General features: G+C 38.8%; 1 protein-coding gene across 1 annotated transcript in view; it reads left to right on the plus strand.

The window, feature by feature from the left end:
* EVC2 (EvC ciliary complex subunit 2) overlaps nucleotides 1–16261 on the plus strand; it is a 163671-nt gene that overhangs the window by 75023 nt on the left and 72387 nt on the right. The window contains exons 10-12 of the mRNA XM_051967556.1: nucleotides 4310–4634; nucleotides 7657–7896; nucleotides 13071–13246. Of these exons, the coding sequence (XP_051823516.1) occupies nucleotides 4310–4634; nucleotides 7657–7896; nucleotides 13071–13246 (741 nt within the window). The remainder of the gene's footprint in view (nucleotides 1–4309; nucleotides 4635–7656; nucleotides 7897–13070; nucleotides 13247–16261) is intronic.

Raw genomic sequence — 16261 nt, forward strand, 5'->3', positions numbered from 1 at the left:
GCCTGATACATAGTAGGCATTTAATAAGTATGTAATCTCTTTTTCTGACCCTTCCCTTCCACTTTGTACTATATAGAATCTGAATAAAATCTTAGAATCCCATTGCCCTTAATAAAAAATAGCAATGATTCATATTTATTTGTACTTTATAATTTTAAAGCCCTTTTGAATACTTTAACTCATGCAAATTCAGTTCTGTAAAACAAATCCACATTGAAGTGCTGCCTTTCACAAGTCCCAGTGCTAGGCACTATAGAAATTATAAAAAATGACAGTTTCTGCCTTCAAAGTTTCTACTGTCCAATCAAGGAAGTAAGTAAAGTAAAAGGTACTTGAGAGCAAGGACTATCAGATTTGTATTTGTCTTTATATTCCCAGCATGCACCTGTCCCATAGTAGGGTATTAATAAACGCTGATGAATTTAATTGAAATTTTTTTAAAAATATAAAATATTGGAAGTTGAAACTGTGAGAATACCATCTTTCTAGTCCAACTAATAACTGAGTGAGTTCCTGCCTCCTTTATAAGTCATTCAGCAAACTTTCTTGAAGAACCCGTGACGGAGAGCCTAATAATTCCTGAGGTAGCCTGTTCCTAAGTGCAGGGGAGATTTTGCTATTATTTTGTTCCTTATGTCTGACTAAAACCTACCTTACTCTACCATTAACCCACTGCTTCTATTTCATTCCATTCCAAATCATAGCATGGTAAATACTTAGTCAGAAAATGCTTTGTCTTGTACTAATCCAGTAGACACACTAGTCATGGACTCGGACTTAGTCAGAGGGTGATAGATTGAGAACTGGAAGATGTCCTAGAAGCCATCAGCTGCCACTTCCTTACATTATTGCTAAGGAATCGAGGCCCAGGGAGCTGCCTGGGGTCACACAAGTATTGTGTGTTGTGGGATTTTTCCAAAAGACTTCCTTCCTTCCTCCCTTTGGGAGTACATCAGTCTGTACCTTGTGCACACTGACTTCCCTGGAATGCAGCCTCCTCATCCTCAGTTAACTATCCTGCTCGGGATACATCAGATGATGTCATCCTTCCTCAAATGTGTCCCACGAAACTCTGTACTCCTTTCCATGTGTCCTGTGATGTAGTTATGATATAGAGAGACTCATCACCGAACCATATTATCTTGGACCCTAGAGTTGAGGGGATTTTGGAGAACACCGAGTGGTCTCAATCTTTCTACTGCACAGTTGGGGCTCCCGAGGCACAGAGCATTTGCAAAACTCCTCCGAGTCATACTGCTAGGTTTGGGGGAGATCTTCTTGACTCCAAGGCTTGGGCAGTCTAACCACTAGGCAATGCTGGCTTTCCCAGTTTCTAATTTTCTGTAATTACCATACTCATATCAATAGAGAGATAGAGGCTGGATCATGCTGTAGATTCCTAGAAAACTTGGAGTTGTTTAGAATATGCTCCCAGATAACTGTGGTACAAGATAAAGTACAAAGGCAAGATATCTATTTCCATAGATAATGTAGACTTTAGGAAAAGTATTCTTTTCTCATAAAATCTTGAAGCAAGTGGTCTGTGTTTCACCAAGCATGCTACATTGCCACCAATTGGCCACATCCCTGCATTTTAGCCCTGAGTTCATTACCATAGTTAGGAGGCAGAGGGAGAAAGCAGGAAAACCCTCTCTCTGGAGTCTGGCAGGGTTTGGGGACTGGCTTTTACCTCCTGTCTGTGTGACTGTGCAAGGGACTTCATTGCTCTGAGTCTTGCTTTATTGTCTCTGGGAGAAAGGAATCGGGCTAGATCACCAGATGATCCCTTCCTTCCAGCACCAATGCTCTCCTGTATGTGGGTGTGTACACTCAGGTACAGGTTCTTCCCTACTCCCCTTCATTAGTCAGGCAGATTAACAAATGGTAGCTGCTGGCTTCTTGGAACTCCTTTCTTTGTTTTGGAGGGTTTGGAGCTAATGGCTGTTCCTTTCTGAAAGTGCATTTTATCTCTGCTTAAATAAATGCTATGAGTTCTGGCAGAATTTGGGGGAAAATAAAATAGCCTAAGTTAAAAAATCTCTGTCCTTGAGGGGCTAAAAATCCAATTGGGAGGAGGGAAGAGAGCCGAGCAGAGAATATTGCAGTGAGCAACATAAACATTTATCTCATCAGAGTATGATCTATGGTGGTAGCACTGTTCATGCCGGGTCCTGGGAGGGAAAGCAATGTGATTAGACCATTTGGAGCTTGAGGGCTGAGGCTGGCAGAAGTACAGGGGGCTCCCGCGTGCCTTCTTTTCCTACCAAGGTCTGCTCTTTATTGCACTCCTCCCTCAGGTCAATGCAGCCTGCTGGAGAGTTGCAAAGCTAGCATAAGGAGGCCACAAGCTGACCCATGGGACAGCCCTGACGGATCCCTAAGGATCCACACCGGAGCTTCAGGTCAATTGACCTTGAAGGACTTAATTCAAGCTGCTTCCTTTACAGAGGAGCACTCCACACCTGGAACACAGCAGGAAGCACACCCTTTTCTAGGAGAGCACAGGGACCAGTCTGCCACAGTAGTAACAGTCCTAGGGGTTACTGATTAAACCCTGGTCAGAACCCTGGAGAGCTACAGCTGGGAATCATTGCAGTGCGGGGTGAGATGCCACAAGTACCTTCTTGGGAAATTTATGGCTCCCTTAAAGTCATTAGCTAAATGAGCCTTCCGTGTTCTGAGCAGGCAGCAGCACCTAGATGAGGTGGGGTGGGGCAAGATGCCAGGGTTCTGTCCAGACCTGTTCTGTGCCTGTTCTACCTAACTCGTGATTCAGATCTCAACATAGAAAGTTTTGAGCCGCTAGCCTTCTACTCCTACAAACACACGTGGGTATTTGTGTACATACACACAGATTTACACATGGGCATACACACCAAACATACATGTACCATATGCACACAGAGCACAGGCCTATCTCTAAGACTCCCAATGAGAGACAGGTCTGCTAAGCTACCTGCATGGAGAGTTTTCCCAACTGATGAAATGGGACGGGACTTTGTATATGTCTACACACACATAGTGTTCTTGGATGGATCCATACACACCTGTGTGTACAATCACATGTGAGTGTGTTCTTTTATCAAAATAGGGTAGCCCTTGCATTCGAATTTTAGTTCTTAGAGAGTTGCCTCTGGAGATCCTCTGCCCTTTGGATTGTTTGGGTGCAAAGCAAGTGCTCAACATGCCAGTAATCACTCGTTTCCCATCCTTCCACAGCGGTTGAAAGCTGTAATAACTTTAAGAAGAGCTCTAGCAATCAGCATCCAAGAGATGCTTTTGAAAATTATATCTTGCCGATGTGTTAACAGAATTGATGACATTTTAGTTGAATATTGCTGCTAGGTCGATACAAGTCCATTAGCTGAGTGAGCTCCTGAAAGTAGGCCCTGGATAACCCTGTGGGTCTAGAGGAGAATGTTTGGAGGGACTCCTCCTTTGGCCATATCCCATAAAACTGGCTGCTACCTCACTGCATGGTATTAGGAGAATCCCTTCTCTTTGTTGGGCCTCAGTTTCTTTACATACCAAATGAGAGGGTCTGAACAGCTGATTGCTAAGTTTTCTTCCGACTCCAGTGTTCTGTAATTTTTATCATATTCTGTGATTTGCCTCGCATTTGTCAGGAACTGAATTGCTGCCTCATCTTATGTAATTACATGGTCATAGCTCTTATTCTGGTAGAGACCTCTGAGATCACTTAGTCTGATGTCCTAATTTTAATGACAAACATATTGAGGCTCCAGGAAATTAATTTGACTAAGATAACATAGGTAGTGAAGGAAGTAAGGCAGGATTAGAGGCTGTGTGCTCTTTCTAGAACCAGTCCTCTCTCCTTATCTTTGAAATGTGGATATAAACAGCATCTACCTCACAAGGTGAGGTGAAGATCAAATGAGAAAACATACACACATGTACATGTATGTGTATGTATATATAGCATACCCACGTGTATCAAGTTATATATCTTTTCAGTAGCATATAAATGCTAACTGTTGTGGCTGCCATACCACATTTCTTCGAGGCTTCTCTTGAACTGTTTTGCATTTGTATTATTTTATATTTGAAAGAGTATTTTTATCCTAGATGCATGGAAAGTATTTCAGGGGCAGATACCACTTCTCATAATCCTATTTCCCCATGCACCTAACCAAGTTCCTTATATCTCGTAAGGGACAGTAAAGGGTTTCTGATCTAAGGCTGGGTTTGAAGCTAGGTCTTGCTGTCTATTCATGCAAACCAGGATGCTTAAAGCAGTGGAAATTGCATGTGTTCCCAGGGTCTAATCATTTCTCTTCCCACTCTCTAGCATGGAGATAGCCACCCTGACCCGGGCAGACGCGGACCTGCAGGCCTGTCGGATGCAGATCAGCAAAGACATAATCGGCATGCTGTTGAAAAACCTGACTCTCAGTGGCAACCTCTCCCCCCACATGGAGAAAAAGATGAGCTCTCTTTTCAAGAAGCAGTTTCTCATGATGGAGACTGAAGTCCAAGAGGAGTATGATCGGAAGATGGTTGCTCTGACGGCAGAGTGCACCTTGGAGATGAGGAAGAAAACAGAGGCTCAGTGTCAGAGGGAGATGGCAGCCATGGAGGAGGCCGAGGAGCTGCTGAAGCACGTCAGCGAGAGAGTAAGTCGGCTCCCCCCTCCTTTAGTTCTGTCTTTGTTTCTGAATCTCCTTCTCTGACTATATGAGGAAAAGTGCTTGTTGGTTCACAGTTTTTCAGGAAATATCATAGTTTCTCCATATAGATATTTCCAACTGTGCCTGAAAACCTTTTTTAAAAAAGGGTATTTTTTTTTTTTTGCTCTTTGCCAATACTGATCTGTGTTTATCTGAATGAACTATGATTTTTGTTGGAAACTTTAATGTCTTGACCACAACAACTATGTAGCTTCTTGTGATGGAATGAATGAATAGAAAAAAATAAAACCTATTAAGCATTGAGAATACAAAAAGAAAAGCACAAATAGTCTTTGCCCTTTGAGAGCTTAAATTCTAATGGGGGCCACAACTCACAGAGTGGGGTGGTGAACAAGGAGCAACCATTTAGTTCAGAAACTTACAGAAATGGGGAATGGAACTGAAAGGGCATAGTTTGACATACTCCATCCTGGGAAAATGGCAGAGCTGCTCTAATCTTGACTCATAATTCAAGAACTGGACATTGTGGGGAGGTAATAGCAAGGAGATGGCCAATATGGAAAACTCTCTCCGGGAGGGCTTTTTCCATTATACTAGAGAATGCTTCACCAATGTGCTAAATAATGTAAGGATAATGATAATCATAGCCAACACAAAATAAATAGCTCATATTTCTATACTGCTTTAGAGTTTACAATGTGCTTTCCTCATCACAATTTACTTCATGGAAGTGTTATCCACAGATGCAAAAAGCTATGGGGGAGTAAAGAATTTGCCCCAAAATTACAGTTAGTAAGTAAAGCTCAAACTCTGATTACTCAGTCTCTGGCATATATATTACCCCACAGAATCTTGTGAAAGGTTACTTTGGAATCGATTAAACTTCTCATTGGTGAGAAACTTAGTAGTGTGTTTTCCCCACATTTCATCCCTATTAACCTAAAAAATGAATGGTTCATGCCTGTCATATTTGATCATATCAAATGAGGGGATGACATTGATGGAATAACTAGCGTCCATCATCACTGAATCCTGGGCACTTTTTCATCACTCATAGGTTCTATCTGCTAAATGTGCTCTTGATCCTGCTTATCTATTTTATGTAGGATGAAAAGAAGCCAGGAATGATGTTCTGAAACAGACTTTAGATATTTACTCATTCAGCAATTTGGACCCAGACACATTTTCCAACTGTCTCCCAGCATTCCCCTTCGTGCTTTGAAAACTTTGACCAAATGGGACTTCTTGTGCCCCTCTCAACTGTATTCAAACTGTTTCCAACATGCCCAGTGAATTCTGACCCAACATTCAAGCTCAAACATCATCTCTCCTTTTATAAGCCTTCCCAGATCTTTTCCTAGGAATGATCTTTAAATTTCTGCTGTATTTTCACATTTTGCCTTGGAATGTAATGGTCTATAACCATCTGTTAAGTCTCTTATTCAATGATGAACTTCTAATTCCCTTGAAGACAAAGTCTATTATCCCAGTACAGCTCTATTTGGATTGACTGCTAAACTCCTAGTCTTCCCTGTATTCACAACTCCTACCTCTTTGCCACCTTTAATCCCTTTGCAATATGACTTCCAAAAATACCACTCTTCTCAACTGTTTTCTCCAAGAATTCTAAGCATCTTTTTAAAAATAATATTACTGAAGTTGACAACAGTCAACAAATGTAAACAGTCCTATACAAAAATGGATGGGAAAGAGGACCAAAAGGGCTGTATATTAAGCCAAATCTTCACTATAAAGATACATGCATTTATATGTATATGTATGTTTATATAGATGGAGGATTTAGCATTTTATCTCATTTTCAAAATTCAAAGCTCTCCAAAGCAGGAATTGTCCTTAACAGATAAATCAATTGGAGCTGTCCCCATCTTCTAGAAAACCAAGAACCATGATGGAGAACAGGGAATTCTAATCCCCAGTCGCTAATTCATTCACTTAGCAGTTCTTCTCTCACCAGTCTCTATGACTTAAAAGGATTACATAAGGCAGCCCACAAATGCAAAAAAGAATTCAGTTCTATGTGTTCCTAGGAATACTGCTTCTACTCATGGCAGAAAACCAAAAGTCATAAGCTAGCATTTGCAGGGAGAGGACTAGGTCCTATTCAGTGCTGCAAAGCAGCTCAGCCAGATGACTGAAGAAGAGGGAATCGGAACAAGATGGTGATATTTGTTTGTATATCACCACACTAGGCTCCGGGAAGGAGTCATGTGTCAGTTGGGACCAGGTCTGTATCACTTAGAAGTTACTTGAGGCATAGAAACTGATTGCAAAGCATGAAAGGAGAATGTCTGGAGATCTACCCCTTAAGGAAATAGCTATTGAAGGGGAGAGAGTCAAAAAATGAACAATAAAAAGGAACATAAGGGGGACAGGAATAGAGAGACTGAAATTGCCAAAAATCTCAGCAGGAAGAAAACTCAGTTCAAGTCCTTGAGCACATAAACTCATAATCCCATAAGTCAACAAGGAAAATATTAAAAACAGGAGGGAAAATGGCCTCCAAATGAAACAAGGAATCTATAAATAAATAGTGTAAAATTAATTAACACCTGATAAGGCCTTGTGGATTTCTAGGAAAGCATGGAACCACAACAATATGTTCTGAATGATTTAGAAGAGAAAGAAGAATTGGGAAAGACTTAAGTATTTAGAATTTCAAGGGGATTTACCATTGATTTAGTCCAACCCTGTTATTCAGAGATGTAAGGTGATTTATTCATAGTAAGCATAAAACCACACATTCATACATTTCCTTGAGACAATATATTTAGGACTATTGCCACTATATCACACTACATATATTTGACAAGAGCCTCAATTATAGTTAAACATAGATCTTCCAAATAAGGACACATTTTGATATTTCCCTGTAATCAGTAGTTTTCTCATTGTTCACTGATAAATATATATATTTGTATATATATGTGTGTGTGTGTGTGTATTTTAAATCTGTCAGCCATGAAACAGACATTTCTTCTTTCAACAGTCTGCTTTAGAATATAGAAATTTGCTGCACAATCTACACCGACGCGAGCAGGACCACTTGAGGAAGTCTCTCTTGCTCAAAAGGGAGGAAGATTTTGCAAAAGCATACAGAGAACTGGCAATTTTCCAAAGAAATGAACTACACAACATCTTTTTTACACAGATAAAAAGTGCCATTTTGAAGGGAGACCTCAAGTTGGAAGCTGCTAAAATGCTCTTTCAAGATTATTCTAAAATACAGGTAATGTCATGAAAGGTTACCGCAACCTTATGGTAGAGTAATTTTCAAAAACATTTCCTTAAATGTCACCGTTCAGAGAGACCTTTTGTATATTTACCACCTTTGCTGTTGTTGATTGCTGTTGAACTCTTCCCCCATCCTTGTCTTCAACCTGTTAACTCTTCTTTCTCGCTTCAGTAGCTCTCCTTTTCTTTCCGATTCCTCTACTTTCCCCTTTTTTATTCTCCATGCTTCTCTTATTCATTCATTCTCTATCTCTTTTTCTCTTTCTCTATCTCCCCATCCTAACTTTCTCCTTCCTTCCTTTGCTCCTTTATTCCTTCTTTTCTTTTCTTGCTTTCCCTGATGATCAGGACAGAGGCTTTAAGCTTCTCCATTTACAACTAAGCTGGTTCACCCTTTCTTTGGCAGCCTGGTGACCCCCATTTCCCAAAGGCTCACCATATTGGTGCTGAACTTAATATGGATACACTAAAAGTTTGGTCTACTGCAGTTCTGAATGTCCAAGATTAAGCAATCTAATAGCTTCACCTTCCCCCAAGATAGGGATTACAAGCTTATACCATTCTTTCTGGATTTCCCTTTGTTGTTCATTAGTTTTCCTTTCCCTCTGTTCCCTTCCCCTTGTGTTTTCCATTTCCTTTTCTTCTCTCTTACTTCTCTATATTATAGACTCATGAATATCATGAATAAGAGGAAAGCATATCAGTGATCCTCTAGTCTAATCAACATCTGAATGGTGATTAATTCCCTCTGTAGCACCTCTACAAGTATACTGGTATTTGAGTTCTTAGGAAGAAAGCAAAATAATTACATTTATTAACACCTAATAAACCTTAAAATGCAATATATCTTTTATAACTATTAACATAAAGTGTATCCTACTTTTTATATAATCACTTGTTTTACATTACTTACATTGAGTTCACAAGTATTTGACCCCTTTTCTTTCATTTTTTATCATGAAACTGTATTCTTCTCACATTGAATATTAATTATACCTTTGGCATAATTATCCAAGTCTATCCTTGATTAAAACCCAGAGATTTTCAAAAGTGTTTAAATAATTGATTCCTATGCCATTGTAGCATGTTTATCTATATCACCGATAAACTTCTTAACCTTTTATGATATGTGGTATGGTGAAAGGTGGTTGTTATGGGCCAGAACTTGAAACAAGGTACTAAGTGGAACTGAAGAGACAATAGTTAAATCTAGTTTAGTCATTTATTTAGTCCTACAACACATAATGATTTCCAAGTGATACAATGATTGGTTTATACTCAGTGTAGAGCATATAAACTAGAAGCCTTAGCCAGGATTTATTCAGAGAGATTAAGAGGGCAGAGAAGGAGGCAGGAGCTCAAGGTCTTGGAACCAAGGAGAGAGATAGGCTTCAAAAAAAAACCTAACCAGGCTCCAGGAAAGGAGATAAGTGACCACTTATATTCTAAAACAAAAGGAAGCCAAAATGTAATGTTCTTCTTGGTTCGGATTCCTTGGGGTCTCTGGGAGCAGCCTCTGTTTCAGTTCAGTAATCACTACACCAGTAGCGAGGGGTTTAAGTCCAAATCCTTTATTATCTCTTTGCTTGGGGCCCGGGCCAGCTTTCTTGAGGTCATCCAGAATATGTCTTGGTTTCTGTGGGGAAGCAGAAGGACCACCAAGGACTCTGTCTTCCCTAGTTCTGATTCTGGCTGAGTTTGTTCGAGCTTATATGCTCTCTTATCATAGGTGTGAATCTTATAGAACTATAGTAGGTACTAAGCACATGTACTAAACTACCATAGTATTTTTTATCAATTCCCCTGCTTTAACACCTTGTTTCAAGTTCAGAGTTCTGGACCATAACAGGTTGTGTTGCAGTGTTCCATCTCCTTGTTAATGAAAGATCAGTTCTATTTTTCTCAGTATTCTCAGAATAGTCTTACACTTATCAGAGTGTGTCAGTCACTCAAAGTGTATCAGACTTCCAGATCCTTGGAGAGTAAAAAAAAAAATCCCCCAATATTTTTGAGGTAGATATTTTATACTCTTATAAAGATAATCAATTTTTTTAGGTTCACCTACCTTCTCTGACAGTGGTTTTAGTATAATCTTGACTGAAAAAGTAAGTTTCTTTAGTAAAGACAATTGTCTTTTAAAAAATCTTTAGCAATCCACTCTTGGTATTATCTTGTCCACTATGAGAAACATTTTTCTTCATAGCAATGATTAACAGTTTGCTTTTTTCTTTTTGTTTCCAGTGTCCCTCTGACTACAAGATAGATGAGGTGCATTGTAAAGGGTTCTTTAATAATACGCTTCCCTTTTTCTCTAAGCTACCTGTTCCTTTGGAGATCTTTGCTTATTTTCTGAGTTATTCAGACTGCTGTGCAATGTGCAATGATTGTTTCTCATTTATTTCGACCAAGAATTGCTTTCATTTTGGACTCGAATGATATTTGGAATGCTTGATTTCTCCAAATCAACAATGACTACAATGTCAATAATGGCTAATGCAGTGTGCTCCTCAAATACTACAAAATTGTGTTTGCCCTCTTGTAATGAAATATATTCCGAAAAAGTACAAAATTTAGAAGCACAATAAAAAGAAGAACCCGCCAAATATATATAGCATGAAATCTTATTCTCAGTCGACTGAGAATTCACTACAGTTAGTGGAAGCAGTTCAGTCTAACTATGTCTGATCAAAAGTAAATGATCTGAATTAGCCATCAGTAGAAGGACCCTAACAAGGTCATTGCTATCACAAAGAGAAACAATCAAAAGTATCAATTGTCCCAAGGTATTTGCACATTACTCTGGTCATTCTGCCTCTGTTTGAAAATCTGCAGAAATGGAGAGCTCTGCTTCCTAATACAGGCCATTCCTCAGCTTTGGGATTTGTATTTGTCACCATCACTTTCTCATTTCTACTTACTTCTTTACCCCTTACAATAGAACTCCTCTCCTTATTACTGTTACAATATCTCTAATGTCCCTGTAATCTCTTTCTTGCTAAATCAAATAGTCTTACCAACCCTTATGCTTCTTGACTACTCCGCAATATTTGACCCATTGATAATATCACCTGCCACATGACCTCTATCTTGTCCTATTTGTCTTACTGCTCTTTCCAAAACTTGTTAACCTTGAGTTACCCTAAGACTCTGTCATTATCCTTAACTTCTCTTTTTACAGTTTTTCTTAGGGTAACCTCATTAGCTTTAATGTATTCACTTACCATCTCTGTGAAAATGACATGTAAATTCACAGTTTACGCTCATCTCTCCTCCTGAGCTCCACTACTGTGTCTCTAGCTGCTAGCTGCACCTCTCCACTTTGATATCCCATAGGCTTCTAAAACATGCCCATGTGTCCAAAGCAGAGAATTAGCTGTGTCAGAGGATCCAATTGTGACCTCTTTGAATATATCCTTGAGCTTTCATATAGCCTGAAAGTTTCAGAAGAAATGAGCCTTTTTATGATCCTTTTTTTTTTCTACTCTCCAGTGGGACAGTACTGATAAGAATTTTTTTCTGCCTTCTCAGAGCTCTCTTCTTAATTATCATCTTGAGATAATACTCTCATCTGATGATATAATACATCATTCTTCAATTTTTAAAAATCCACTGGGCAGAAAAACCTTTTTACTTGTTATTTTTAACAGGAAGACAGTGTGTTTATATACATGTTGTAATGGCTCTGGATAAAACACTATATATCAAAACTTGCAGAGCCAATCTAGGATAAAGTGCATGTGATTTTGCTCTTCAGTATTGACATCTAAAGGAGGGGGTACATTTCTTTCCTGAGGAGTTGACCTTCAAGCTGTGATCTGGGCCTTTCGCTCCCTTCCAATAGCCTTGTTTCTCTCATGAGTTCTGCTAAGATAAGCAAACGTAAACATATATACAGCTGGATTTGCCACAGGTACAAGAATTCCTGCTGATAACTCTATGTGTCATCAAAACATTCTCCTTGCCCATCTTCTAACACTGAGATTCACACTTATATGTTGATGTTTTTGGCTGTGTCTTGACCTGTTCTGAACATAGCCTAGATGCATAAACTATAAGATTATTTTCCCCAGCTTTTCTTATATGGGCAATTTACTGAAGCGTGATAAAGAGGGCATGGCAGGCAGGAGTTTCAGGTCTGCCATTTACTGCCAATGTGACCTCAGAATGCTTGGTTTCTTCATTTGTAAACTGAGAGGTATAGTAGCATTCTGTGCCTTTTGGGTATGTCATAAGGTTCAAAATAATCAAAAGTCAAGTTCCTTAATATTTAAAGTCCTTCACAAGTCCTTACATGTGTAGTCTTCTTACATATTTCTTCCCCTTTCACATCCCCTTTTTGATCCAGCTGCGATGACTTATTTGCTGTTGGTTTACTGCCCGTGGAATTCCCTGTCCCATCTAACTCTGCCTTTTACCTGCAGTGCCCTTGCTCACCACCTTTCCTGGCTTGCTCAAATCCCACTTTTTGCAAGACGCTTTTCCAGTCCACTCTAGATACTCCTAGTACCTTCCCTCTAAGATTCCCACCGCCGCCCCCCCCCCCATTTCTGGGGTAGGATGTTGTAACTAACTGGTTATTTATGGAGTGCCTCCCTTTTAAAAAGTGAATTCCTTGAAAATCTGTTGGATGGTAGTTTACCTTTTTTATCCCCACTTCCTGGCACAGTGCTGAGCACTTGCAGATTGATTCCACATACCCTGGGGCATAGCCATTCAACCTGCTTTCTGCTCCTTGTGCCTGATGCTCTCTGTCTCTTCCCTTTAAGGCTTTAAACTGACTATTCAACACATATGGAAATGTTCTCTCCCCTCCCCTCTGTTCCAGGATGCCTGATTCTCCTTAAGGCTCTACTCAGATGCTGCATCCTGCAACAAGATCTCCCTTGTCTCCCATAGTGCCTTCTTCTTCAAGGGCACTTTCCTCACCCTCTGAATGTATTATAGTGTTTATACTTATCTTTATTTGTGTTGCCTCCCCTTTAGAGTATATATTTTATTGAGGGCAGTGAATGTTTTTACTTCTTTTCTGTGTCTACAGAGCTTTACATATTGCTGGGCATATAGCATGCACTTTACAAATGCTGTTTGATCCATATTGTAATTTGCTAATATAAAAGACAGAATAGACTAAATGTAACCTACATGTGTCTTTCTCCTTTTTTCAAATAGGAGAATATTGAAGAGTTAATGGATTTTTTACAAGCCAATAAGAAATACCACCTGAGTAAGCGATTTGGCTACACACAATACCTGATACAAAGCATACAGTCATTGGGAACCCGGGACCAGAGTCTTCTGAACACAGCCACAGCTCAGATAACAAGCCTTATTCACAAAAATGAGAGGTAATTAAATGGTAAAATTTCTAAATAATAAAAAATCATTCCCCGGGAAAGATGTTCTTTGGTCAATTCGTCCTTCTGTCAGAGGTTCTTAAATAGAGAATTCTAAGAGGCTCATGAAGCAACGATAGAGCTATTAACTGGCAAAAGCATTCACTTTTAAGTATGCTACAAGTTCTATGCAAAAATATTGGGTGAGTATCAGCCATTTAACCGCACATGTCTCAGAGCTGGACATCATTTTAGTGCTAAAATATTACACAGAGATCTCGTGCATCTCCTTTATTTTAGAGGCAGAGAAACTGAGATTCAGAGAGGATCAATGAATATTTAAGTAGATCTTCCAAATTTGAAATTCAGTGGTCTATTCATCACTGAATGTTGCCTGAGTAGGAACTAATTCAACCTCCTCATTTTACAGTAGGAGAAACTGAGGCACAGGGAAAGTAAATGAATGGCCAAAGGTCATGTAGAATGTTTATGGAGGAGCCAGAAACAAAAACTGTATCCATGAGTAATACTCGCACACTTGATGCTATAAAATTAATATTCATTAATTCTATAGAGGAAGCTGAGCAGAGTTGGGGGTGGGGTGCAGTGGGGGAAAATACCAGAGACAGAGTAAGGATATTCAACTTCAAGCCTTCTATCTGCCACTAAATTGTGACATGGTCTAGGAAAAATTCTTTCTTTCCTTATGTCTCTCTTTCCTAATCTGTGAAATGAGATTTGTTATAAAGATCTTTGTGGTTCCCTCCAAACTCTGGCATTCTATATTTTATGCTATACATCCACTTCCAGATCTAGTACTCCATGTTCTATGTTCCAAGGGACTATCCAACTCTGATTTTTTCTATTCTGTGTCCTAAGTCTTAGTCTACCTCCAGCATTCTGTGTGTCAGCTTATTATTCTGAGCATCAAATCCATTGAATTCTCCTCACTATCGTCCATGAAGATGTAATGTTTTGATTCCTAAGAACCTGTTCAAATGTTATCTTTCTCCTGTGATGGCATTCTTTTGATATGGGCTCCCCCTTTCCCTTCCTTGGCAGATGGGAAGGATACCGAAGGAAATTTGGGTGTTCTATATGCTTGCTTAGATATCTGTGGTTACTCATTCATATCACCCTTTGGAACTACATAGCAGCTATCAAAGGGCTTTTTGTCTCATCCATGTAGTTTATTTTTAAACTTTTTTAGAATTAACAATATTGTGTTTTCATTGTATCCTCATGTTACTATTCATTTATTCCCCTAGAAAGACAACATGCTCTAGATGAATAAACACTGACTGACCCTTCTTGGGGTTAGAAAATCCAGGTTTCTGACTCAGAGATGTATTAGATGTGCAAACCTAATCGAGTCACATCACATTTGAGAATCTCAGTTACTCCTTCTGGTAACTGGATGCACAGACTTTCATTACCTATCTCTCATGACTACCATGATAATAATGTTTTGTAGACTTTAAAATGCTACAGAAATGGGTTATCCTTTTATGTTGAAAAGAGCTAGCTCTTAAGCCAGGAGGATCTCATTTCAAGTTCCAATACTGACAAAGACAGAGTGGTTGGCTCGAAGTCTCTTAACTGTTAGTTGCAAAAAATGATTCTTTATGGTCAAATCTGGCCATGATAATTTTGAAGTATTCATAATTGATTTGTTGTTATTGTTTTCTTGACTGCTTTTATTTCACTTGCCTTATTCATATAAGTCTTCTCACAATTTTCTATATTCATTACGTTCACTACTATGTATAGTCTTATAGTATATGTATATATGTGTATATATATGTGTGTATGAGTGTGTGTGTGTGTGTTCATGTAGCACAACTTGTTTATTCATTCCCCAAGAACAGCAATTTTCTTTCCAGTTCATTTTTTCTCCAAAAAGGAATAATTTTGTTGTCACTACAAATTAGTTGAAATTTCCCAATTAATTTATTCTATATTAAGAAACATTTGTTATCTTGAACTGCAGAACCCAACAATGTAGGATCAGAGAATCTAGAGTTGGAGAGAAGGACCTTAGCTATCATCTAGTTATTTTATTTATATTTTATTTATAGATTTATAGATTATTTATAGATGACTCCAGAGAAATAATGTACTAGCCCAAACCTTCTGATGCCTAGTCTAATGTTTTTCCCCCAAAATGTGATATTTATTCTCTAGTGGGGAGGGGGGGAAGTAAGGTAATAAGAAAGAAGTTACAAAAAAATTGATTGAGCTTTAGCTGTCTAAAATGGGAAGGATCTGCCTTCTGAAATGGTGATATTCAAAAAGAATTAGGAAGATTGTCAATATTCCTTAGAAGAAATTAAGGCTTAAGATTTTATTTGGGCTAGTTAATTCATTGGGGACCCTTCTATATTTAAGAGTCTTTAATCCCCAGGAATCCCCTTCTGAGTAGATATTAGTGAGACTAGTTCTTTGAGAACGTAGTATTTAATGGGCTATCTATATTTATTAATAGAGTTACTGGCCCACTAGGTCAAGGACCTGTCAGGAAAAGCAACAGCATGGCAGAGTGGGGAAAATCTCTAAATTTGAAATCAAATCTGTGATGTAAAGCATGTTACTTTGCTCACTGATTTTAGTTTCTTTATAGATACAGGGGCCTAAGGATTTTCACCTGCAGTTCTTTTTTGTTGCTATGGTTGTTACAATTTTGAGGGCTCTATTTCAATAGAATTTATTTCTTTTATTAATTGATGTGTAGTTGATGCATTAAAAATTCATTCTAAGAGAGGGGTCAATAGCTTTAATCAGACTCCCAATTCTAGTTCAGTTCAGTTCATTCTTATCCCCAAATGAACCAACACACTGAGGAACATGACCTGCTTTCATCATTTACTCAACATAGATCTGTTGCTCTGAGACAAAACAATTTCTACTTGCATGTGACAGTCCATGACAACAAGCATCATCTCTCCCTTTAGTCTTCTCTTCTACAGACTACACGTCCTCATGGGTCTTCTTGTAGCATGAAATTAAGTCCTTTAGTCCTAAAATAAG

The sequence above is a fragment of the Antechinus flavipes genome, chromosome 6 (genome assembly GCF_016432865.1).
Source record: "Antechinus flavipes isolate AdamAnt ecotype Samford, QLD, Australia chromosome 6, AdamAnt_v2, whole genome shotgun sequence".
NCBI lineage: Eukaryota > Metazoa > Chordata > Mammalia > Dasyuromorphia > Dasyuridae > Antechinus > Antechinus flavipes.